General features: G+C 40.7%; 2 gene segments (V, D, J or C); both read right to left on the minus strand.

Moving 5' to 3' along the window:
• Positions 1-25,739, minus strand: part of LOC149461522 (Ig mu chain C region membrane-bound form-like) — a 385,848-nt gene that overhangs the window by 275,977 nt on the left and 84,132 nt on the right.
• LOC149461526 (Ig mu chain C region membrane-bound form-like) overlaps positions 1-25,739 on the minus strand; it is a 121,887-nt gene that overhangs the window by 12,368 nt on the left and 83,780 nt on the right. Inside the window, 3 exon segments of the C gene segment in view lie at positions 10,851-11,171; positions 20,403-20,705; positions 23,116-23,442. Coding sequence covers positions 10,851-11,171; positions 20,403-20,705; positions 23,116-23,442 — 951 coding nt within the window.

Here is a 25,739-nt window from a genome sequence, read left to right on the forward strand (position 1 = left end):
TCCTCCGCACTGGACACAGTAAAGGGGCACTAATGTAAGGGTGACTGCACTTTAAAGGGGCACTGTATTGATTACAGTGCCCTTTTACAGTGCAGTTTCCTTTAAATCACAGTGCCTCTAGCTATCACAGCCCCCTATCATAGTGCCACTTGCAGTCATGCCCCCCCCCCCTTCAAATCCCAGTGCCTCCTATATATTCAGCAAAGAGACTGCCCAATACAGCAAAGAAACATCCCCATCCAGCAAAGAGACATCCCCATAAAGCAAAGAGACATCCCTATCCAGCAAATAGACATCCCTATCCAGCAAAGAGACATCAAAATCCAGAAAAGAGACCTTCCCATATAGCAAAGAGACTGCCCAGTCCAGCAAAGAGACAGCCCTGTCCAATTAAACCTTTATTTACACATATTGATATATATTTACATACATATAGATTAATATACTGCATATATATTTATATAATATATGGTCATGGTTGATATAGAACATATTTATAAACATCAGCTATATAGCTTTTTCAGTGCTAAAAATCCAGCACTGGATGCCAAATCCAGCAAAGAGACATGCCCAATCAAGCAAAGAGACAGCCCAATCCAACAAAGAGACATCCCTATCCAGCAAGGAGACATCCCTATCCAGCAAAGAGACAGCCCAGTCTAGCAAAGAGACAGCCTAGTCTATCAAAGAGACATCCCAATTCAGCAAAGAGACAGTTTAGTCCAGCAAAGAGACATCCAAATCCAGCAAAGATACATTCCATTCCAGCAAAGAGACAGTCCAGGCCAGGAAAGAGACAGCCCAGTTCAGCAATGAGACAGCCCAGTCCAGCAAAGAGACAGCCCAGTCAAACAAGTCTATACAAATTGTCCTATAATTTGTTCTAACAGTAAGTGTTCACTGGCAGTGGCAGGCTGGCACTCACTCACTCACTTTTTTCTGTCCAGGCCAGCTCCCTGTGGTGTCTGTGGTGGTAGCAGTGACATTAGGTGATGGGGTCTCCTCCAGCTCCTCCCCCTTCACAGTCTCGGGCAGCCCACGGGTCTGCTGATCGCTAGCTCCCATCCTCTGCTCCAACGGCCATACAGGAGGGAACTGACTGAGCAGCCGGGGAGAAACCGAGGAGAGGTGCGGGCTCAAGATCAGGGGCAGCCTCAGCTGCCTCATCTGCTTTGCATTGTGCCCCATATCATGTACATGCAGCCCCGTCCACTGGGCAAATGCCCAGTGTACCCTATGGCTAGTACGGGCCTGTTAGGACACATTTAAAGTGTTTTTTAATGCACAGTAGGGAATATGTGTAGTTTAGCCACAGTTTTAAAAGGTGTCATTTCACTTCAGAGCAATGTGTGTTTTTCAAAAATGTTTATGTCCATTATTTGATATGTTAGTGCACATCATAGGGCCTAATGCTGGCAAAGTCAGCATATGAAAACACAGCTTACAAATTCACATGAACGTGCCTTCATAGAACACAGAAAACTGCACAGAAATGTGCACAGAACATTGAGAATCCAGTCTTGATGTATGATCTATATTGCAGCTTGAATTTTAGATTGGGTATCAGCTGTCTTTATGTAGTGATATAGATAACAGAAACATATTGAGCATTGGGGTTGATTTACTAAAACAGGGGAGTGGAAAACCTGGTGCAGTGCTGGATAGAAACCAATTAGCTTCCAGGTTTCATTGCCTACTGGACACTCTTACCCCCTTCCTGCCCAGGCCAATTTTCAACTTTCAGTTTGAATGACAATTCTGCAGTCATGCAACACTGTACCCATATGAAGTTTTTAGAATTTTTTTCACACAAAAACAGCTTTCTTTTGGTGGTATTTAATCACCACTCTGTTTTATTTTTTGCTAAATAAATGAAAAAAGACCAACAAATTTTGAAAAAAAAAAGTTTTTCTTAGTTATTATTATAACATTTTGCAAATTTTTCTCCTTCACCTCTCCTGATAGGCAGCAACGATTGGCACTCATAGGCGGCACTGATAGGCACTATTAGGCAGCACTGAAGGGACATGATAGGCAGCACTAATAGGCAGCATTGACTGGCGACATTGACTGGCAGCACTGACTGGCGGCACTGATGGGCAAAGATTGGCAGCACAGATGGGCACAGATTGGCATCACTGCTGTGCACCGATTGGCAGCACTGCTGGGCTATTATTGGCACTGATAGTCACTTTTGAGGCTGCACTGATAATCAGTGACAGCGTGAGGAACCTACTGCTGATAACCGGCAAGTGTGTTTACATCGAGATAAGCTATGATTGCCATGATATGTGATCAACTGTGTCCAAAGGACACAGCAATCACAGAGAGTACTGGGTGCATGCCACAGTGGGTGCGGTTCTGGGAGGATGTCATATGATGCCCTCCCAGAACTGGACGACTGTACTGTAGCTGTCATTTGGCTATAGCGCGATCAGCAACTGGTTAAAGTTTAACTGAACAAGGTGACGTTAGAAGCTGACTGGCTACCATGCACAACTGCATTAGATTCTGACTGTACAAGTTTTAGTAAATCCCCCCCATTGTGTAGCATTTTTATTTTATTGTTTTTATTTTAGATTATGGACTATGTCTACACTACAACTGAAGCCTCTTAAAGTTGAAATTTTAGCCTTGGTTTTAAATAATGCATAATAGTTTTACACAGTGTGCTGAATTCTAGGTATATTTTTTTTTGATAGTTACATGGGTCCAGCTTGGAGCAATGTAAGTATGCATGTTCCATACCTGGCCAATTCTTGTAAAATGGAAAATCACTGCAATAGCCGTTGCTGTCTTCTGGGTCCCATGCCAAGTGGCTGCCCTGCTGCATAGCAAACACAGAGGGTCTTTCACTTAGCATGGGTGTCCTTCAGAGAACACCTTGTATTTTTCTCTTTTACAAAGAATTTTATTATAGAATAGAAAACAGCAGAGAATTAGACAAGAACATATGCAATGACCAGCAGGAATATAACATACAAAAGATTCGATGGATAATACAGAATATGTACTGATGAGAAAACATGAAAATAAACTGCATACATAAGTGCCGTACAGAAAGAAAAGGCAATAAATTGCAAGAATGATGGACATTTAGAGACTAATAACATAATAAACGCTCAGGAAAAATTGTTGCAGAATCAATATACAGAATGCGCAATGAATAGGGGAAAGAGCCTCTCTGAGAACAGAGAGGTACTTAACACGCAGGGCTCTCAAAGGAGTCCAGCACATGGGTGCAGTATTGCTGGTACAGGACTCAAAACAGAGATCACAATCAGCACAAATAACCTGAAGAAGACAGACTAGACAAGAGGAAAGAAAGGAGCGAAGAGAACGGAGACAAACATACAAACACAAAAAAAAAAAAAAAAAGAGGGGGGGCTCCAGGGGGATCGTGGCAGAGAAGAGAAAAAAGAAATATAAAAATAAGTTGGTATATAAGTTTTATATCGACAAGAGGGACTGCTCAAATCTGGACGGTTGAGCTATATGAAGCCAAGGACGCCATGTCTGTAAAAATTTTGTATGGGTATCTAACAATATAGCTGTCAACTTTTCGTTGACCATTATAAAGTTCATCCGGTTTTTGACAGCCTCGAAGCTGAGGAGGGGAGTCTTCCAAGCTCTCGCAATCGTCAGCTTGGTGGCCATGAACAAGTGCGATGCCAGCTGCTGTTCAGGATGAAGTAGGCCCACTAATGGTTTAAATAACAGTGCTTCGTACGGGTTGCGTTTAATGTCTGTGTGGAACATAGTGCGGAGAAGGGCATAAACTCTGATCCACAATCTACACACATTGGGGCAAGTCCACCAAATATGAACCATGGTACCCATCTGCTGACAACCTCGAAAGCAAGTCGGAGAATATGTGGGAATAAAACGAGCCAAACGAGCCGGCGTGTAATACCATCTATAAAGAACCTTGTATGCGTTTTCTAGAATGATAACAATCCTAGAACATTTGGATAATTGTTGGGTCATGATCCGCCAATCCTGCTGATCTAAAGTGCCCCCAAGTTCTGTCTGCCAACGCTGATGATAACAGTGAACTGGAGGAGTTCTGTGAGAAATAATGGAAGAGTAGACAAGGGAAATTAAGCCCAGAGCATGGGGTCTATGTCTACATTGACTTTCAAAACCTTGTATTTTTCTCAATGAATACACAGAGTTTTCTCATTGAACAAGGTGGAAATAGTGATGTCACTGCATCTCATCTCCACCTATCCAATCAGAGCAATGGTCCTTTTAAAGAAGCATTCGATTTTATGACGCAGCTTTATTGTCAGTGATATCTGAAATGTTTCACTCCAGAGACATGGTAAAGTATGGTAAAACCCAGATGTTGCATAACAATGGTTCCAAACAAATAGGGAATTTATAGTTTTTCTGGAAATCCCTTCTAAACCAAACAGAAAAAGTGACTTAATTTTTTTTTCTGTTATCAGTTGCTCCATTAGAAAGATCTCCCCTCATTTTCATGTCCAGGTAAAAGCAGAAAGTGAGTGGAGAATTTCCAAAAGCAAAGTAGATGAAGGCCATTGCTGATTTATGAAAAGTTTTTGCTAAACAGTTGGATACCACATGAAGAAAGAATTACCTCCAATATAGAGGGCATAGCATACATTTTTTATATACTTGAAATTGCGAACACAATGAATTATAATTTCAAGTTAAATACAACAAACTGTTTAATATTAAATAAGTACCTCAGCATTATTAAAGAACATCACACAGCTGTCTACTTCTTTCAAAAACTCTTTCCCTGCCGCTAAGGAGATACAACACTACAGGTGTACAGCTAGCCAGGTCCTAAAAATACATGTATTTTATACAACTAAAGGCATATTTGTATAAAATACTAATAGGAGTTGCCTATTATTAAAGTTAATCAGCAAGCTTTTTTTTTTTTTTAAAAAAAAGATTTACCCAGTTTTCCTATTTATATTCCTCCCAATCAGTTGCCACACTCCCCCTTGTTAGGGTAAAAAGTGTTAAGCTTAAACTACAGCTCCCAAGTCATTGTCGATGGCTTGCTGGTATGTGTCTACTCCTGTGAATTGCTGGTTTGGGCCCTTTTGAAGTATCTTTGGAAGTATATTGGAATTTGAGCCTGTAATTGTACTTTATAATGTGAGTATAAATTATTGGTGTGCTGACTGTATTATACCTTATGGGTCTCTTTCTATGATCCAATCTATCCATCCATTGCCGGGTCTTTTTGGAGCTGTGAAGGAAACAGACTGCAGAGGATTTCTGTGGTTTTAGAGTCTTCAATTCTTCAATGCAATCTTGTATGGCCCCCACGTGTTTGTGCGCATGCCTGACAACGTCGGGGTATGCTCCTAATGAGACAATGGATGGTGTCCTGGGGTATTTCCTCACAGATCTGGACCAGGGCATCACTGAGCTCCTGAACAGTCTGAGGTGCAACCTGGTGGTGTCAAATGGATTGAAACATGATATCCCAGAGGTGTTCTATTGGATTTAGGTCAGCCAAATGTGGGGGCCATTCAATGATATCAATTCCTTCATCCTCCAGGAACTGCCTGCATAATCTTGCCACATGAGACCGAGCATTGTCGTGCACCAGGAGGAACCAAGGACCAACTGCACCAGCGTAGGGTCTGACAATGGGTCCAAGGATTTCATCCCGATACTTAATGGCAGTCAGGGTGCTATTGTCTAGCCTGTAGAGGTCTGTGCATCCCTCCATGGATATGCCTCCCCAGACCATCATTGACCCACCAACAAAAAGGTCATGCTGAATGATGTTACAGGCATCATAAGTTTCTCCACGGCTTCTCCAGACCCTTTCACATCTGTCACATGTGCTCAGGGTGAACCTGCTCTCATCTGTGAAAAGCACAGGGTGCCAGTGGTGGACCTACCAATTCTGGTGTTCAATGGCAGAAGCCTGTCGAGCTCTATGGTGAGCACAGGGCCCACTAGAGGACATCAGGCCCTCAGGCCACCCTCATGAAGTCTGTTTCTGATTGTTTGGTCAGAGACATTCACACCAGTGGCCTGCTGGAGGTAATTTTGTAGGGCTCTGGCAGTGCTCATCCTGTTCCTCCTTGCACAAAGGTCCTGCTGATGGGTTAAGAACCTTCTACGACCCTGCCCAGCTCTCCTAGAGTAACTGTCTGTCTCTGGAATCTCCTCCATGCTCATTAGACTGTGCTGGGAGACAGAGCAAACCTTCTGGCAGTGGCACGTATTGATATGCCATCCTGGAGGAATTGGACTGCCTGTGCAACCTCTGTAGGATCCAGGTATCGCTTCATGCTACTAGTAGTGACACTGACCCATTCCTGTTTTAGGGGTCATCTCATCGTTGCCCATCTAGTGGACCTGTTTTTAATTTTATTAACACCAAAGCAGCTGAAACTGATTAACAACCCCCTCTGCTACTTAACTGATCAGATCAATATCCCAGGAGTTTAATTGACTTGATGCTATACTAGTTTCAGCTATACCTGCTTTTGGATTATATCAAAATTCCAGTTTCTGTCACTATCGTTTGAGTGTTTTAATCACACAAAGAGTGTGGATGGGACTTTTGGTGTCATTTAATCTATGAACATTTGCTGTGAAGCACAAGTGACAACACTTGCTTTATAGCACTTTATTTTGCAATGCTGTATTCTGTGTTTTACAACTGTGTTTCATATGAGGATCTAGTGCTGTGTTTGTGAGAGTTTAAGGTCTGGTTTGCGTGGGCACAGCAGGTCATTCTTTTGAATGGGCTGCCGTGCCTGCGTTCCCTGCAAAAAAAAATCTTCCTGAACCATTCTAAAAATGCAGTTTTTGCTCCATACGATTTCCCTGTGGTTCCCACACCTGCAAACATGCTGCAGTTTTAGATGCATGGGGGTGCCATTCAAAATGGGTGGCAGCCCACGTGTTTTTGAAATAGCAGCACTTTTTGACTGCAGGTGGTTGCAGGTGTGGGAATCGATGCAATTCCTGCACCTGAAACCATTCACATAGCTGTGAACCAGGCCTTATAGTTGTCACTTTTTTTGACATATTTAAACTTTTGGTGGGGTTATTAGTATACAGCTTCTACAAATAATCTTCACAGTGGGGTTGTTATTTCAAAAGTAGCACTGAAGGGTTAATGTATTGATTTTGGTAACTTTGAATGCTGCATTACATCATTTTTGGGGGGGACTTTGCACATAGTTTTACTTTAATAATATATATTTCAGCACTTCACCTCAGGAATAGTTTCATAATATTCTTCAGTCTTCATTTTGGGCTAGTTTGCTAAAATTCTTCTATTGTGGAGCAGATAACTTAATACATAAGCCTTACCATTTGTTAAAAGCATATGTGTGATGTATGGAGTCAGCAGATGAATGAAAATGGTTATTAAAATGTTAAAATAGATTTTCAGCTTATAAATTCTTAAGTAATATTTGAGCTCTGGTATTACTTTTCAGCCTGGGTTCACACTGATGCGGTGCGGAATTTGCAGTGTTTTCTGTGCAAATTCAGCACCACATCAGAATCGCACCCCGTTCATATGAACCGCTGAGGGTGTATGTTAAGTTAACAACACTCCCAGATCAGTCTGCAAAATGCAGTGTGATGTGCAGAATAGGATTGCATGGGTGTGAATACCCATGCAATCCGATTCTAGTGCGGAACAAAAAAGGGTCCTGCACCTTTTTGGTGCAGATGCGCTGCAATTTGAGCCATACAAAATGTATAGCTCTAATCACACTGCACACAATTTGCTTGTGATTTGCACAAGAATGTGGTGCGGTTCCTGTGCGAATCACATGTGATATACTGCACCGCATATGTGTGCACCCAGCCTGAGGGTGAAGGTGGTACTGTTCAAAAAGGTTTAGAACCATTTTCTTGATATGATTGATGACAAGTTATGAAACAATAACATACTTCTACAGGCATATATCCTTAGACATTTGAGGAGTTCAAGTCTATAAAGGAAGAAAAAACTTTATTTATGTACCTTGGGAAATATCTTGTATGCCCTCTACTTCTTCCCCCACAATAGTCAATGTACTCAGTGAAATCACAAGGACAGGCAGTTGGTTTAATAGCAGCTCTCAAGCTCTCCATACGTTATAAAAGTTTCTTGTTCAATTTCCTTTAGCTTTACCTTAAAGTTTGTAGTGCAAGGGCCTGTCTAATTTCATACAAATTGAAAGTGTTTAGGTTTGACTTCATATTATACGTTTTGGTAAATCTAAAGGAAAGTTGTAGAGTCCACAAACCATGGTGTATATATGTATATATCTGACAATCAATCAGTCCTGGTGCACTGATGCACAGTCTCTTTTCTTGAGGCCCGAAAATGCCAAGATAGTGCAAATACCCCCCAAATTACCCATTTTTGGAAAATAGACAGTCCAAGGTATTTAATAGTAAAGACACTCGGTAAAAATCGCATAAAAAGACCATAAAGTCAATTCACAAAAGGAAATAAATTATTAAATGCATGCGCCAATTAAGTAGTGGTCCAGGCATGTGGTATGTACTGGTATCTGTCAGTACTGTCATGGGTTGTTAAGGAATGGGTGGCCGCAGAGTCCTTAACAACCTATGAATCATCAGCTGTCAGCTGAAATATGTAAGGTGTGGGGCAACCCTGCCCCTTGTGACATCATCAACCGGGGCATGATGGGTGAATGATGTCACACGGGGGCGGGGTCACATACATGTTGTGAGTTTTTTTTGCTATTTTTGGTAGATACTGCATACTAGCAATAGTGAATTGACATTTTCAGTATCACATGCGATATGTGGTCATGTGACTGACTTAACTCATGTGATAAGCTTTAGTGAATTGTGCCCACTGACTGGTGACAGTATGTAAGAAAAAATAAAATAAAAATAAGTAATTTAATTTAATTGTTTTTTTTTTTTCCTTTTTTATTACTTTTTTTTCTATATATTACTATTTTGTTCAACACGCTGTGACCAGAGTGTACTACACATTATGATTAATAATACCAATGTATTTCATTAATCAATTCAATACCGGGCAATTTTACACCTTCCTGCCCAGGCCAGTTTTCAGGTTTCAGCGCTCTCACACTTTGAATGACAATTGCACGGTCATACAACATTGTGCCCAAACTAAAATTTTATCATTTTCTACACACAACTAGAGCTTTCTTTTGGTGGTATTTAATCACCACTGGGGTTTTTAATTTTTGCTAAATTAACAAAAAAAAACCAAACATTTTGAAAAAAAAAAGTTTTTCTTTGTTTCTGTTATAAAAGTTTGCAAATAAATAATTGTTCTTTTCAAATTTAGGCCGAGATGTATTCTGCTACATGTCTTTGGTGAAAATAACCCAAATTAGGATGTATTTTATAGTTTGTAGGAAAGTTATAGAGTTCACAAACTATGGTATAGATCTGAATATTGATCAATCCTGAAGTACTGACAGCCAATCTAATTTCTTGAGGTCCAAGAATGTCAGAACAGTACAGATATCCCCAAATGACCCCTTTTTGCAGAGTAGACAGTCCAACGTACTTCTTAAGAGGCATGGCGAGTTTTTTGAAGTTGTATTTTTTTTGTCATAATTTTTCAGGAAAATGAAAAAATGAAAAAAATTTGTTTCATTATTTTTTTTTACATATTGTCACCAGTGCAGTACAGCGTCATCATATAACTGGCATGGCGGTGAACAGGGACTCTGACTGGTGACAGTATGAAAAAAAAAATATATATATTTTTTTATTTTTTATTACATTTTTTTTCTTTTTTTAAGATTTTTTTTTCATATTTCACTATGATCAAAGTAGTACAATGTTACCATAGTAACATTGTACTACTTTGGGGAAGTGATCAGTATTTTTTTTTTCTTTTACACAATTTGCTTATAGCAAAGAATTACTTTGCTATAAGCAAGCATTTACCTGAATGATATCGATTCATTCAGGGGTTTTTTTTTTTTGTGCTTAGCTGTGATTTGGCCACAGCTAATCACATGACATGTGTATGTGATTAGCTGTGACCATTCACAGCTAGACACTATTATACAATGGATGGCATGAATGAAGCCATACATTGTATACAACTGTCATGTGACCTGCTGTGATTGGTCACATCAGGTCACATGGTACCGAAAACAGGGCCGATACTCAGATCTGTCATTGGCCGTGCCCGAGGTACACGGTCGGTGACAGATCGCGCCAGTGTGCCGATCTGCAAGAGCGCAATCTGCGCATGTGCGGGAGGACGCCATATGGCGTCCACCTGGAACGCTGATGACATTTGTCGCCCGCCATTCAGCCATAGGGCGGGCGGCAAATGGTTAATATTACCAACCATTTTTACTGAATGAAATTGATTCATTCAGTCTTTTGTTGTGATTAGCGGTGATTGGGCAAAGCTCATCACATGGTGCAGATGGGCTGTGATTGGCCCTGTTTGTACCATGTGACCAATCACAGCTAACAACACAATTGTATACAATGGATGGTATGGTCACAGCGGTCACATGACACTGGCAGCAGGCTAGTGTAGTGATCACCATTTAACAACCTTGGGATCCCTTTGATGACAACCCAGTCCTTAGAGGGAAGACATCCCCATTCCTGGCTTGCTCTGATGTCCTTTGGAGTTACTAATACAGGCGCATTATATATGCATGTCCGGTGAGTGCGCATTCTCTATATCATTATTGCACAGTCACCGATCTCCAGAAAGCAAGCATCTTAAAGAGCACTTTAATCACTTCTTTGAACTGTTTATAAACTGGAATTGCTGCAATTTACCTGTCTTAATAGGTTCATTTGTATTACTTTTAGCGCTGCACCTACTTTATACTACTTATATCTAGTATAAGGCTCCTTACCTTTAGATACAGTTATATTCTCCTGAAATGTTTTGTCCTGGTGGGTAACCTGACAGGTGTATGGCTCCTCCTTATACCAGCTTTCCCTGGGAATTTTCAGTGTACTTGTAGCAAAGTAATTTCCATTTCCGTCAAGCATTGGGAGTACAGAGGTACTGTTATCTTTATAGATGCTTCCATTCTGTAACCATTTCACCAAAATATTTTTGGGCCAGAAATTGGAGATTGTGCACACCAATGTCACCATGCCTGCTTCATTTCCATCACTACACGATGCAAGAATGCTAACGCTGGGAGACTTTGGCTTGATGTCTTTAAAAGCTACAACATAAAACAGTGTGCAATGATAATCTATAACAACTACAAAACAATCCAATTCAATTGTTCATACTAATATTTTAGTAGTGTGACAGGCTTTCCATACACAGTGGGCCTGATTTATTAAGTAAAATTAATTGAAACACAACTTTGCTTTTTGGAAAATGATCATAAGTAAAGGTAAAAAGGCAGCAAATGTATGAGTATGTATCATTTATCTTCTTTCCAAGCAGCAGCATGCACTGTGACATTACGTACCTACTGTATATATCCACATACCTATGCATGTGCATTGTGATACCTCCAGCACATTGTGTACAATATGCCTTCAAAGTGGACCTTTAACCAGAAAATTAAGTCCTGCTAGATCACTTCATGCTGGCCCCTTTTGCAGGTATACCGTAACTATGTAAAACATTACAAATAAGTACCTTTACTGTTTAAAATCCAGTAATACACTGTCTCACCATGCTCTGCACATGCTCAGTTGCTCTCCACTTTTAGGCACTGTGCTGAATATGAGGCCAATCTGCTGACAGCCTAAAGATTTACTGCTGCCTGCTCAGGACACCAAAATGGTAGCCTCCAGCAAGAAGAAAAAAGGAACAATGCTGGAGGCAAAGTACAGCACACATTAATTTTAGTAGAATCATTATTAATGTGGAATGCATATTTTGCTAAAGAACATTATTTTTTATCAAATTGTTATGGGTAAAGTTCCACTTTATTGATATCAGTACATGGTTTATGTGCTTTTGTTCCTACATGAGAAGCACACTTAAGATCCTTAACAGGATTTAGACACTCACTACCAGGGGCGGACTGACCATTTGGAAACTCGGGCACTGCCCGAGGGCCTGGGGTCAGTAGGAGACCCCATGAGATGCCCCTGGTACCTTTTTCATAGGCTTTTTTGAATTTGGGCAAGGACACAGGGGCCTCATGATCCCCTAATGCCCGGGGGCCCCAGGAGTTGTCAGTCTGCCCCTGCTCACTACTATATTTTTGCCATGTCACTGCAGATTATTACTGTAGTATGTTCAAACTTCTTAGTAAATTCATTACAAGTACATTGTGACCTATATGTGCAAAAAGTCCAAAAAAAGTCCCAAATATAAAAATGTGCTCCTATCCCAGAAAGAGTGCTCAACAAAATCTTCAAAAAGTGCTCACACTATCCGTGATTGACAATCCAATCCCCACTCACCAGATGGAGTGGACTCTTTGCTGGTATGGATAAAGAGTCAAACAAGCTTTAAAGATGGGGTGCATCCCCCCCAAATACATCTGCACTTGATATCCTCCAAAAGCGATTCCCACGTTTAGATGGCAATGAAAAACAAATAAAGAACACAAATAGTGCAATACTGTACAAAACTCTTTATTAGTAAAAATTGCTGCCCTTAATGCACTCACATTATATAAATTGTGTTCATGCTTCTATAGTAAGCTTCTGAAGCTCATAATTATAACACAAAGCCATAAAAATTCCTTTGCAGAATTGAATTGGCAGTAGATAATATGAATTTCAATCTCCCCTTAAGGAAACGTGGGAATCGTTTTTGGAGGATATCAAGTGCAGATGTATCTGGGGAGAATACACCCCGTCTTTAGAGCTTGTTTGACTCTTTATCCATACCAGCAAAGAGTCCACTCCATCTGGTGAGTGGGGATTGGATTGTCAATCACGGATAGTGTGAGCACTTTTTGAAGATTTTGTTGAGCACTACTTCTGAGATTGGAGCCCATTCTTACATTTGGGACTTTTTTGGACTTTTTGCACATAAAGAATTTTTTTGCGCTGTGGAGTGTTTATATTTATATTTGATTTTTTCTTTCCTTTCATGAGCAGCAGCATTTATATTTGGATTATATATTTAAATTTCCTTTGGCGCAGGTTTATTTCATATATTGTGCCATATATGCCTGTTTCAACGCAAATTGCAGGCACAAAGTAATTACTAGGAAGATACTTCTTCCTCCTTTCTTGCAGGGTTCACACCTATGCATTTTCCCTTGCGTTTTACAGAAATGCAGAGCAGTCCATTTAACATGATTTCCTATGGGACAGGTTCACATCTCTTACTTTTCACCCAGTGTGTTTTTTGGAAAGGGTCAGGGACTATTTAAATGAAAAACATTGTGGATTTGGTTCTATAGACTTTAATTTGAGACGTTGCAGAAAAGCATTTAGTGCATTTTTTGTGCATTTTTTAAGCGTTTACGATGCGTTTATGTGTTTCGCATTTTATTCTGCCCAGCAACAAGTTGAAAAAAAAACACAAACCTAGCCTTACAGCCTATTAACTGTCAGCAAACCCACTGAGCATTGCATCTTGCATCATTGCATTCACCAAGTCTTAGCGATTGATTAGGAGTATTTTAAGGCTGTGCTATTTCTATTTGAATACAGCTAAATATGTGTAAATGAGCTTATGAACCACTGTGGTTCTCACAGCTTTTTGTGCAGATTCTACATCTGTCTTATAAACTGTTGTTAGCAAGACAAGAAGTAAAGGGAAATCTTTCTACCAGGGCCCTCTCAGACATTTACCCTAGCAAAGTCACACATTGGAGCTGTAACTCTGATAAATGCAAAGGTATATACAAGCTTGGAAGTAGGCGCAATCTAGCATTATCTTATACGTTTAAAATCATTATATCATTTATGTTTATTTACCATTTGATCTTATATGATATAATCAAACTTCTCTACCCTAGATTTACCTGTACACATGTTAATGAAAATTTTAGAAGAAGTTGGTAAAATCAAAACATGTCGGGATGTGGATGGGCCTAAACAGAGAGATAGTTTACTGATTCAATGTACATACAGTGGTCGTGGGAAAGATGTCATATGTGACATGCTGAGTTTCACGTATTTGTCTGGAGAGTCTCATTTTACTGTATATGGAATAAAATATAGAATTTGGGGTTTTATTACTCTCTTGGAAGCGTGCTTAACTTATTTTAAATCTCATGATCCTATTATCACACTGAAAGCGGAGTTCAGAAGGAGAGGTGTTTGTTGAGGAGAGGCAAAACTGATCTGGATACTGTTCTAAAGCACTTTTTTAGAGGCAATGGGATCTGGTGAGCTACACTGGATTGGCTAGATGGTGGTCACTGAAGGCACCATTGGTGTTATACACTTCTCAAGAAAAATTAAAGGAATACTTTGAAAACACGTCTCAATGGAGAAAAATCTCATGCTGGATACCTATACTGATATGGACTGGGTAATGTATTAGGAACGTAATGATGCCCCATCATTTGATGGAAATGAAAATGATCAACCTACAGAGGACTTAATTCAAAGACACCTTGAAAATCAAAGTGAAAAAATTATGCAGCAGTTTAGTCCATTTTGCTGAAGTTTCATTGCAGTAACTCAGAATGGTACTCAGTAGTTTGTATGGCCCCCACGTGCTTGTGTGCATGCCTGACAATGTGAGGGCATGCTCCTAATGAGACGACGGATGGTGTCCTGGGGTATTTCCTCCATGATCTGGACCAGGGCATCACTGACAGTCTAAGCTGCAACCTGGCAGCGTTGGATGGACCGAAACATGATATCCCAGAGGTGTTCTATTGGATTTAGGTCAAGCGATCGTGGGGGCCATTCAATGGTATCAATTCCTTCCTCTTCCAGGAACTGCCTGCATACCCTTGCCACATGAGGCTGGGCATTGTCGTGCACCAGGAGGAAACCTGGAGGCAAAAGGATCTGGTGAGTTACACTGGATCGGGGTGATTGGTGGTAGTCACTGAAAGCACTATTGGTGATATACGGTATATTTAAAATGGAAAGAAGACACAGGAGTGGAATTTGTTTTTACAAAATTACTTCAAAGTTTATTGGGACTGAATGCACTGGATTCTTATGCTTTGTTTAAAAAGTTTTTTTTCACTTGAGCACAGTGGTCATATATATATATATATATATATATATATACACAGTTGTGCTCAAAAGTTTGCATACCCTGGCAGAAATTGCACACCCCAGCACCCCATGCCATTACATACATTCAGTGCTGGAGGTACCTGAACTGCATTCCCCCCCGTTCCCTCTTAAAAAAAGCCGTATATATACAGTTGTGCTCAAAAGTTTGCATACCCTGGCAGTAATTGTGAAATGTTGGCATTGATATTGAAAATATGACTGATCATGTCAGAAAATGCTCTTTTATTGAAGGATGATGATCATATGAAGCCATTTATTATCAAATAGTTGTTTGGCTCCTTTTTAAATCATAATGATAACAGAAATCACCCAAATGGCCATGATCAAAAGTTTACATACGCTGGAATGTTTGGCCTTGGTACAGACACACAAGGTGACACACACGGGTTAAAATGCCAATTAGAGGTTAATATCCAACATCTGTGGCTTTTTAAATTGCAATTAGTGTCAGTGTATAAATAGTCAATGAGTTTGTTAGCTCTTACGTGGAAGCACTGACTAGGCTAGATACTGAGCCATGGGGATCAGAAAAGAACTGTCAAAAGTCCTGCGTATCAAGGTAATGGAACATTATAAAGATGGAAAAGGACATAAAAAGATGTCCAAAGCCTTGAATATGCCAATCAGTACTGTTAAATCACCTATTAAGAAGTGGAAAGTTCGGGGATCTCTTGATACCAAGCCAAGGTCAGGTAGACCAAGAAAGATTGCAGCCACAACTGCCAGAAGAATTGTTCGGGACACAAAGGGAAACCCATAGGTAACCACAAGAAAAATACAGGCTGTTCTGGAAAAAGACAGTGGAAAGAGCACAATATGATGACACTTGAACAAAAATTAGCTGCATGGTCGAGGTGCCAGAAAGAAACCTTTAGTGCATCAATGACACAAAAAGGCCTGGTTAGGCATGTCAAGGTGTTGTCAGGCATATTGTAACTGGGCTTTTTTGTGGCATTCTTTCTGGCACCTCGACCAAACAGCTCATTTTTGTTCAAGTATCACTGTATTGTACTCCTTAAAAACAACCACACCATCTTTTTCCAGAGCAGCCTGTATTTCTTTTGAGGTTGCCTGTGGGTTTTTTTCTTTGAACCCCGGCCAATTCTTATGGCAGTTGTGGCTGAAATCTTTCTTGGTCTACCCGACCTTGGCTTGGTATCAAGAGATCCCAGAACTTTCAACTTCTTAACCTCCCTAATGGTCTGATTATGTCCATATTTCTGTGCTCAAAGCGGTACATTTTTTTTGCATGGAAATATGTATTTTTTTTATTGTAGGCCTGTAATTTTTAGGAATAACTCACTGAAATCTGTCCAAACAAGAGTCTAGTAAACATCCCAGGTATGTTAAAATTTAAAACACAAAATCATAAATTATAATTTAATAAATAATCATAAAAAATAATAATATAATAATAATACATTTATTTCAATAATATAATCAAACCAAAAACACTGAAATGTGAAATATAACGCCAAGTTCGCACATCACTGAGCAAAGTCGCAAAATCGTTTTCAGTGTCTGATGACGAATTTCCCTACGAATCATTATCACTCAATTCTGCAAGTGATTCTAATTCACCATCACTGTTCTCTAGCTGGTCTAAACCCGCTTTTGACGTAAAGGGACGCTTTTTGGATGCAGTAAAAATGCAGGCAGGGCACAGGACAAAGCACTAGGGACAAAATGTATGTGAAATGGTTTAATACAGTAATGTTTTACTTTGTTATTTTAGTGTATTGAGTGAATGTCACAATATGTCATTTTCAAATTTCCCGCCAGTTCCGTCCCCCGTACGTCCCGACGCTCGCAAGGGACGGAACCCAGATGACAGATGCCGGCATCCGCCGGAGTACATTACAGGGGACACTGCAGGAGGGACATCGCGGGAGCGCAGGACAAGGTAAGTGACCGAGAGATCCCGGAGCAGTGCCGCATGGTAAGCCCGAGTGTAGCTCGGGATTACCGCTTTTGGTACTGAAACTTTACCCCATGCTACACTCGGGAATACCGCCAGGGGGGTTAATAGGTGATTTAACAGTACTGATTGGCATATTCAAGGCTTTGGACATCTTTTTATGTCCTTTTCCATCTTTATAAAGTTCCATTACCTTGTTAAGCAGGACTTTTGACAGTTCTTTTCTTATCCCCATGGCTCAGTATCTAGCCTAGTCAGTGCTTCAATGTAAGAGCTAACAAACTCATTGACTATTTATACACTGACACTAATTGCAAATTAAAAAGCCAGAGATGTGGGACATTAACCTCTAATTGGCATTTTAACCCGTGTGTGTCACCTTTGGCCATTTGGGTGATTTCTGTTATTATGATTTAAAAAGGAGCCAAACAACTATTTGATAATTAATGGCTTCATATGATCATCATCCTTCAATAAAGAAGCATTTTTTGGCATGATCAGTGATATTTTCAATATCAATGCCAACATTTCACAATTACTGCCAGGGTATGCAAACTTTTTAGCACAACTGTATATATACGGCTTTTTTTAAGGGAACGGGGGGGAACGCAGTTCAGGTACCTCCAGCACTGAATGTATGTAATGGCATGGGGTGCTGGGGTGTGCTGGAGGATCATTTATTGCTAGCTGCTGGAGGATCTATTGTCACTAAAGGGGATCTATTTTTGTGTGGTGTTCTATTGTTGCTGGGGAGGTCTATTGTTGATGGGGGTTGATTATTGCTGGAAGATCTAGAGAAGAGGGAGGGTCTATTGTTACTAGCTGCTGAAAGATCTGTTGTAGCCCCTGGTGGTCTATTGTTGCTGGGGTGGTATTTTTTTTTGGGAACCCATATTTGCTGAAGGAATCTATTGCTGAAAGGTCTGTTGTAGCCGCTGGTGGTCTATTGTTGCTGGGGTGGTATTTTTTTTTGGTAACCCATATTTGCTGAAGGAATCTATTGTTGCTGGGGGGGTCTATTGCTGCTGGTTGCAGGGGATCTATTTGTCTGCTTTTCCTGTTATCGTTAACAAATTATTTAGCACCACAAAATGATACTTGGCACTGTATACTCTAAAAGGGGTGGTACTGGGAGGTGGGCAGGAGGTGGAACCAAGTGACGGTGCTCAGACGTAGGGGGTGGAGACAAGAAGTGACTCAGAAGGGGGAGTTCCATCACCTATTTTTTGAGAACAAAAGCCCTGTATATATATACAGTATATATATATATATATATATATATATATATATATATATATATATATATATACAGTATATATATATATATATATATATATATATATATTTATTTTTTCAAATTGTTTCTATGTTTTTCACATTGCTATTAGTATTTGAACACTATATTGTTTGATTACTTTATGATATTTGTTTAACCTCCTTGGCGGTATTCCCGAGTGTAGCTCGGGGTAACATTTCAGTACCAAAAGCGGTAACCCCGAGCTACACTCGGGAATACCATGTGGCGCTGCTCCGGCATGTGTTCTTCACTTACCTTACCCTGCGCTCCCACGATGTGTCCCCTGCAGCGTCCCCGGCCATCTCCTCCGGCCGATGCTGGCATCCGGCTTCTGTGTCCTGTCCCTGTGACGTCGGGACGTACGGGCGCCGCCGCCGCCGGCGGCGGGAAATTTAAAAATTTTAAAAAATGTCATTTTTTTTTTTTTTCATTTTACACAGTAAAACATTGCTGTTTCAACCTATTTCACATACATATTGTCCCTAGTGCTTTGTCCTGCGCCCTGCCTGCATTTTGTCTGTTCTTTCTGCCTGGAAACTGAGAAATGTCCATGGCGTCCAAAAAGTGTCCCTTTAGGTCAAAAGCGGTTTAGATCAGCTAGAGAACAGCGATAGTAAATCAGAACCACTTACAGAATTGAGTGATAATGATTCGTGGGGGAAATTCGTCATCAGAAACTGAAAACGATTTTGCGACTGAGCTCAGCAATGTGCGAACTTGGCGCTCTATTTCACATTTCAGTGTTTTTGGTTTGATTATATTATTGAATTAAATTTTTTATTATTTTTATATTATTTTTATGATTATTTATTAAATTATAATTTATGATTTTGTGTTTCAAATTTTATCATACCCGGGATGTTTACTAGACTCTTGTTCGGACAGATTTCAGTGAGTTTTTCCTAAAAATGACAGCCTACAATAAAAAAAATACATATTTCCATGCAAAAAAATGGTACCGCTTTCAGCACCAAAAATCTGAAATAATCATACCGCCAGGGAGGTTAAGGAGTGATTAAAGTAGTAGCAGTGATTTTTTTGAGGAGTATTTTTCACATTTTATTTTACTTTGAATTTTTGCACTATTTGAAGCAAGTAGAGCGGGTTATATATAATGTTGTTTACATTTCACATAGGGCAGTTTCATTCCACCTTGCTTACAAGGGGCAGCCTTTTTTCTTTTCTTTTTTTTTGTTGGTACAGCAGCATGAAATTGCTCCATGCACATCACATGCCTATGCTATTAACTGGACATAGGGGTATCAGCCTTTTGTGCCCCGGTGCAGTAGCAATAGAATGTGAGAGGAAGAGACAGCACAAGGATCCAATCAGCTAAATTGCTACCAAATAGCATGCTGATAGGAAGAGAAAGCAAAGTGATATCACTGTGCTGCTTCTCCTTTCACTGTCAAGTCAGGGGCAGGTCTTGGACTCAGAGGAAGTGGGTAGAATAATACTGGTTCTAAGACTGAGGACAGCTAGTGACAGAAAAAGTACTGCAGGGGAAATCTCTGGATTAAGGGTGAATTTTTCAGAAAAGGCTAGTTCAATTTATTTTATCTTTTAATGGGCTCTCCATTTTTGTTTTGTTATTTTTAGCTGCTGGGAACTGTAGAAATTATGTAATGCCATGCCCACGTGAACTTTTTTTATGTTAATTACACACTGGCACGCATGACACTGGCCTTAAGGAAAGTGGATGTTTGAAAGTCTTATGATCCTAACAAAAGCAATTTGGCCAGTAGATACTATGAGTTGTACATCAAAAGTGGAATGATTTTTCATTTCACGTGCAGACCTTTTTTCCATGTGTACCCAACCCCCCAACAACTGTTATTTTTCATCAACTAGAAAATTAAATTGTTTGAGTTACTGTTCACATGTCACAATGTGTAAGAGTTCCCAAAATAAATTAGGATACTACATCCACCGCCTTTAGCACACAAACAAATTACAGTTTAGATTCCCATGTTGGAACAGATTATGTTAATTGCTTGGGAGTTCTGTACTATAGTTAATTAGGTTTGTTGAATGTATACTATGCCACATACTTACTTTTATTTATTTTCGCACGAACCTCTGGCATAGAGCAGGGTTGCTTCACCATGCAGGATATTTCCTTGATTGGCTCCAATTCTTTATCAGTAATCTTGTAACTGTGTTTGACCCTTTGATCCCCAGCGTGAACAGTTGTGCTGATCTTCTTTGATTCTTTACCATCAAACAATAAGTATACCTGACTGGCATCTGGACTGGTGCCTAGAACTGAGCATGTTACTGTTGCATTGCCATTTAGAAAATCTTCCCTGGATGATAATTCCACCTCCACGGTTGGTGTGACAAAGCTTGCTTGACATGCTGAGGAGAGAGAGACATGTTTTAGGATAGGTTTCACTTCATATTCATCAAATACATTTTTTATTAGATAAACAGATGAAATACCATAAAACAAAATAGGCAAGCTGTAAAAAAGGAAAGAACCTAGAAAAAAACTAAAACAAGAAAGCTAGCATTGTAATGACATGTTAGGCACATGCAGCCATAAGTGGTTTGTGAAACTTACAGAGGAACCTCAGTCTGCACCATTTTGGTCCTGTCCCCACTTTTCTGCGATGCCATCTTTGGATATCCTGTGCATGCCTAGATGTGCTGAAGATCTTTGCTAAGTCATTGGGACTTGGCAGAGATTTGCAGCACATCTGCCCATGTGTGGGTAAGTCCCCAACAGGCAAATGAACCACTGGTATTGGGGCCCCTGATACCTGCGGTGTCTGCAAGCATTCAAGGCAGTGGTTCTCAACCTTCCTAATGCCGCGACCCTTTAATACAATTCCTCATGTTGTGGTGACCCCCAACAATAAAATTATTTTTGTTGCTGCTCCATAACTGTAATTTTGCAGTGGGAGGAGTAGTGCCACATCATTGGTGTCAGTGGGAGGAGTAGTGCCTCATCACTGTCAGTGGGAGGAATAGTGTCCCATCATTGGTATTAGTGGGAGGAATAGTGCCACATCGTTGGTGTCAGTGGGAGGGATGGTGCCCTATCATTGGTATCAGTGGGAGGACTAGTGCCCCATCATTGGTGTCAGTGTGGGAGGAATAGTGCCCCATCATTGGTGTCAGTGGGGGGGAATAGTGCCCCATCATTGGTGTCAGTGGGGGGAGGAATAGTGCCCCATCGTTGGTGTCAGTGGGGGGAGGAATAGTGCCCCATTGTTAGTGTCGGGGGGGGGGAAAGTTGCCCCATCATTGGTGTCAGTGGGAGGAATAGTGCCCCATCATTGGTATTAGTGACACCAATGATGGGGCACTATTCCTCCCACTGACACCAATGATACTTACTTTGCTGACCCCTGCTCCAGCCTGGGCTTGCTCCATCTCCCATCTATAGCCAGCATTCCTGGCTGCAGCAGCACTATCTGCACGGTGACACTTACCGGTCAGCTGTCTTCTTTCTCCGGCCGCTCTCCTCCTGTTCACTCGCTCCGGCAGCTCCCTCACTCGATCTTCTTTGATCTTCGTGCTACCGCTCGGCTCCTCCTCTCCAAGCTCCACCTCCTCGCTGGTGATTGTCCGCCTGTGTGCCTCTCCTGAGCTACAGTTCCGGTGGCCAATCACCGGCAAGTAGGCAGAGCTGTTGAATGGGATGTGGCCAGATGACAGGGGCAGCATGGGCACAGATGGGTAGCACTGCTGGCCACAGGTGGGTGGCACTGCTGGGCACAGGTGGGTGGCACTGCTGGGCACTTGTGGGTGGAACTGGTGGGTGGCACTGCTGATGATCGGTGCAGATCCCTGTTCTCGGCAGTACTTTCCTCACGCTCTGACAGTGTGAAGAAAGAGCAGCCGAGAAGCGGCCGATCGCATATCTCGGTGATCTGCATGTCATTGGACACAGCTGATCACATGGTAAAAGGCCGCTGTGATTGGCCTTTTACCACATCACATGATCAGCTGTGTCCATGGGACACAGTGATCACAGAGATCATGAGGTGCTCACCCCTGAGGGCGTGCAGAAGAGCGTGTTCTGGGAGGACGTCATATGACGGCCTCCCAGAACTGGCCAGCCGCAGTGCAGCCGTTATTTGGCTACCAGCAGTCGGCTACTAGTTTTTAAAGGACCTGTTGAAAATCTCATTGGTTTTGCTGCTATGTCAGTTGGTATAATTGGTTAAGTTCTTATCCTACTTTGTTACAATTAAAGAAGCTTATTGCACTCACAGTGCCCCCATGGTAAATATTCAGATTTTGCCCAAGGAACAGATAATAGCAAAACAGTTGAACACAAAAATGATGGGCTTTTTTTTACTAAAGGAATATTTGCTCTTTGCAAAGTAAACATTTATTGAGGATAATGAATAAGATGAAGCTGTGCTTACTTCAACCAATCATGTACTAGCAAAGTGAACAAAATGCACTTTTCTAAGCGTGTGGCCTCCACACTAACAAATCAACCTGAATGTCTCCAACAACAATCTATCTCCACACCTGGATAGCTTTAGTTAGCTATAAACAGATGGTATGGGCAACAATATAAACATTACACAATTTCAAATTGGTACAAAGGATCTTTCATTTAACTGTGCAAGCTAAAGGAAACAAAACACTTATGTTTCATTTGTATTATTGTTTGTAAAAATCCAGTAAGGAGAATGGGACATTTTGCACCTGCCACATCAGCTCTGCAGACCTGGGTTCATGTGTTAGTTTTTAGTAGATTAAACTCTTTAACAAATAATTTACTCATATTTTGCATCTATTTATTTACCTAAACATTTGCTAATATTTTTTATGTAACTTTCTGTCAAGTATTGTACTTGACATGTATATTCGTCTTCCTTGTTCCAGCTCTCCTCGCTGATAATCAGTGAGCTTTTTCCAAAGTATAAACCATCATCACCCTTTAAAGGTTTGAAACTGTTATCAGTTTTGTAGAGAATTCCATTTCTAAGCCAATGAAGACTGTAAATGTAGCCTTTTAAATTTGATACGAGGCACACTACTGGCATAACATTCTCTTCAGCTTTAAAACCACAAGAGGGAAGCAGGACTTCAATATTACTTGTTCCACCAAAAGGACTTGAGCAGAGGGGATCTGTAAAAAAAAAAAAACAATCACATGCAAAGCAATGTATTAAATACAGTTAGTTGAGGATAAGAATTGACTAAGAACTTGCACAAGTTGAAAAGGAGATCTAAGAGGAATAACAAAATGCTTAAACAGAAGAAAAATAAAAGCATCCACTTTGCATTTGTTTCCATGTGTTTGTGTACCTATACAAAGTTTATTGTCTCACCAGAATCACATAACGTTCGTTTTACTGCAAATATACTGCAAATTAAAAAAATAACTGTCACAGGAAACAGTGCTTACTACTGCTGACCAACGTCTGAATTTGCTAGTTGCTTGTCTGCCATGCTGACCCTCTTACTTAAAGTGTTACTAAACCCACAACAGTAAACTCATTCTGTTTATGTAGTAAAGCATGCTTGTTATACTCACTGAGGAACCCAAGGGGTTAATCCTTTGCATTCTGTAAAAATGCTGTTTGATCGTTGATCCTGACTTCTCTGATCCTCCCCTTCTTCCAGTGTCCCCCTCTTATCTCCTGATAGTCTTATCATATGTGTGGAGACATTCTGCACATGCTCAGTTTAGTGTGTATTGCTAGAGAGGTTTTTTTTTCTTGGGAGAGTGCATGGGATCTTCACAGGGCCAATCAGCACTGTCCAGACAGAGGTCAGTGGTTTTGCATACTCCTAGAGCATAAAGAAAACTTCTACAAGCTTTAACATGTGCTCTTCTGGACACTGATAAAAGTCACAGGACTGCTCTAACTGCTGATGAGAAAAGGTATTTAGCAGTTTATATTTACTAATATAATTGCATTTCCATGCTGTGTGTACTGTTGGAGACCAAATATATTGAATGCAGGGTCCAGGGTTTAGTAACACTTTAAATATTTTCTAGTATCTGTCTCATCAAAAAAATCAGATCAAGAGTTATTATTTGCTTTTGCTGTATACTTGTTTAAGGTAAGAGACTCAGAAAGCATTAACCCTGTCACCAATGTCAGTAAATGAATCTTAGGCCCTTAATACGGGCACCTCTTGGCCCTTTAAGGGGTTTCTGGGGCCGGGAGGTGGGCGGAGCTTCCGATCATTTGACCATTGTGAACAGGTATCACAGTGGTCACATGAATGGTAAGCTTCCAATTGCAAGTAGTGAGCTGCCGGTAACTGTGCCGCGCCACTCCGCTCTATGCAGGGTGTGCGCTCTCGGTATAGCTCTGTTTGTGTTTGAGTATGCATATATGTGGCCTCTCGGCGTTAAGACCCACCCACCGAGAGGCCGGATATATGCATATGGACAGCGGGAAGCAGTTAAAGGATAAGTTCACCTTTGTAAAAGGTACTATGAGCCTTCAAAACATTGCACCCATGACCAGCAGATCATGGGTGCAATGCGGGGAACTTGCAAGCTATATGCTGTCTGCTCATACCTCATACAGGTAGGGAGTTAACCACTGACAAGAAGACTCAATGAACTAGCTAGAGCACTCAATAGAGCCCTGGTAGTTCATTGAGAATTACAAGCCAACAGCCGCAAAGACTTTCAGTACTTGTAGTTTTCACATTCACAGAACTTTGTGAATAGATGATGCTCCCTGTAAAAACTGGGGATCGGAGATGTGAGAGCAGCTGCATCTGTAACATGTTACATGTTACCATAAAGTAATTCAACAATGTAGTGCTCAAATCACTAGTAGTGCTGTGAAAACACATAAACAAATTTAAATTTATATATATACAGTCAGGTCCCATAAATATTGGGACATCGACACAATTCTAGCATTTTTGACTCTATACACCACCAGAATGGATTTGAAATGAAACAAACAAGATGTGCTTTAACTGCAGACTGTCAGCTTTAATTTGAGGGTATTTACATCCAAATCAGGTGAACGGTGTAGGAATTACAACAGTTTGCATACGTGCCTCCCACTTGCTAAGGGACCAAAAGTAATGGGACAATTGGCTTCTCAGCTGTTCCATGGCCAGGTGTGTGTTATTCCCTCATTATCCCAATTACAATGAGCAGATAAAAGGTCCAGAGTTCATTTCAAGTGTGCTATTTGCATTTGGAATCTGTTGCTGTCAACTCTCAAGATGAGATCCAAAGAGCTGTCACTATCAGTGAAGCAAGCCATCATTAGGCTGAAAAAACAAAACAAACCCATCAGAGAGATAGCAAAAACATTAGGCGTGGCCAAAACAACTGTTTGGAACATTCTTAAAAAGAAGGAACGCAGGTGTGAGCTCAGCAACACCAAAAAGACCCGGAAGACCACGGAAAACAACTGTGGTGGATGACCGAAGAATTCTTTCCCT

Source organism: Staurois parvus, unplaced genomic scaffold (genome assembly GCF_062004578.1).
Source record: "Staurois parvus isolate SC_StPar_1 unplaced genomic scaffold, SC_StPar_1.0 ptg000199l, whole genome shotgun sequence".
NCBI lineage: Eukaryota > Metazoa > Chordata > Amphibia > Anura > Ranidae > Staurois > Staurois parvus.